General features: G+C 64.8%; 1 protein-coding gene across 2 annotated transcripts in view; it reads right to left on the bottom strand.

Annotated features, from left to right (window-relative positions):
* The window catches only part of enpp2l (ectonucleotide pyrophosphatase/phosphodiesterase 2-like), a 16345-nt gene extending 16041 nt beyond the window's left edge, over positions 1–304 (bottom strand). For both annotated transcript variants that reach the window (XM_068332867.1, XM_068332868.1), the window contains exon 1: positions 191–304. In XM_068332867.1, coding sequence (XP_068188968.1) covers positions 191–208 — 18 coding nt within the window. In that variant the 5' untranslated portion in view covers positions 209–304. The remainder of the gene's footprint in view (positions 1–190) is intronic.
* Between the last annotated feature and the right edge of the window lie 508 nt (positions 305–812).

The raw sequence follows: 812 nt of genomic DNA, 5'->3' as shown, positions 1-812 counted from the left end.
CGGACCGAACACCCGGTCGAACGGTTCGGTTTTTCTCGTTCTTGTTTTCGTTCCGCGCGAGTCAAAGTGCGCCTCGTCCCTCGCGGGTCGATGAGTCTATCGGCACGAGCTCTTTTCTCGGGGGAGGGGCAGCGGGGACCCCCATGAACTCTAACCCCAACGACACCCGACCGTCACGGTCTTACCGTACCAAACAGTCCGGTAGCATCTTCACACCGACGGTCCCTCCGGTACCGAAACACCGACTGATCCCAGACCGACGGCCGGTGAGTCTGTGGATCGATGGAGCAGGAGTCCACCCCCCCGCCGGTCTCCCTCCCCCTGCCTCCCCCTCCGGTCTCTCTCTCTCTGTCTCTCTGTCTCTCTCCCCCCCCCCGGTTGTTTGCCTGCCTCTTGCGCCACCCCCTCATGAGGTAACGGTGACAGCTGTGTTCTGGTACAGAGGCCGTGGGGTCGGGGTGACGCTCCGGAGTCCGCTGAGCGGGGGCGGAGCCACAGACACAAAGGAGGTTCTGTTCTGACGGGTCGTGACATCACAAACCCCCCAACCCGACCAGAAACGCCCCGAGGCTCTAGAGTCCTCAAGACTCAAGAGCCCAGGAGAAGGGCCCTCATGAGAACCGGCCCCGCCCACCGGCTGACCCCAGACCCACCCACCGCCACCTGACCCCAGACCCGCCCACTGATATCTGACCCCAGACCCGCCCACCATCACCTGACCCCAGACCCGCCCACCGCCACCTGACCCCAGACCCGCCCACTGATACCTGACCCCAGACCCGCCCACCATCACCTGACCCCAGACCCGCCCA

This window comes from Antennarius striatus, chromosome 14 (genome assembly GCF_040054535.1).
Source record: "Antennarius striatus isolate MH-2024 chromosome 14, ASM4005453v1, whole genome shotgun sequence".
Lineage (NCBI taxonomy): Eukaryota > Metazoa > Chordata > Actinopteri > Lophiiformes > Antennariidae > Antennarius > Antennarius striatus.
This window is presented reverse-complemented; position numbering and strand designations above follow the sequence as displayed.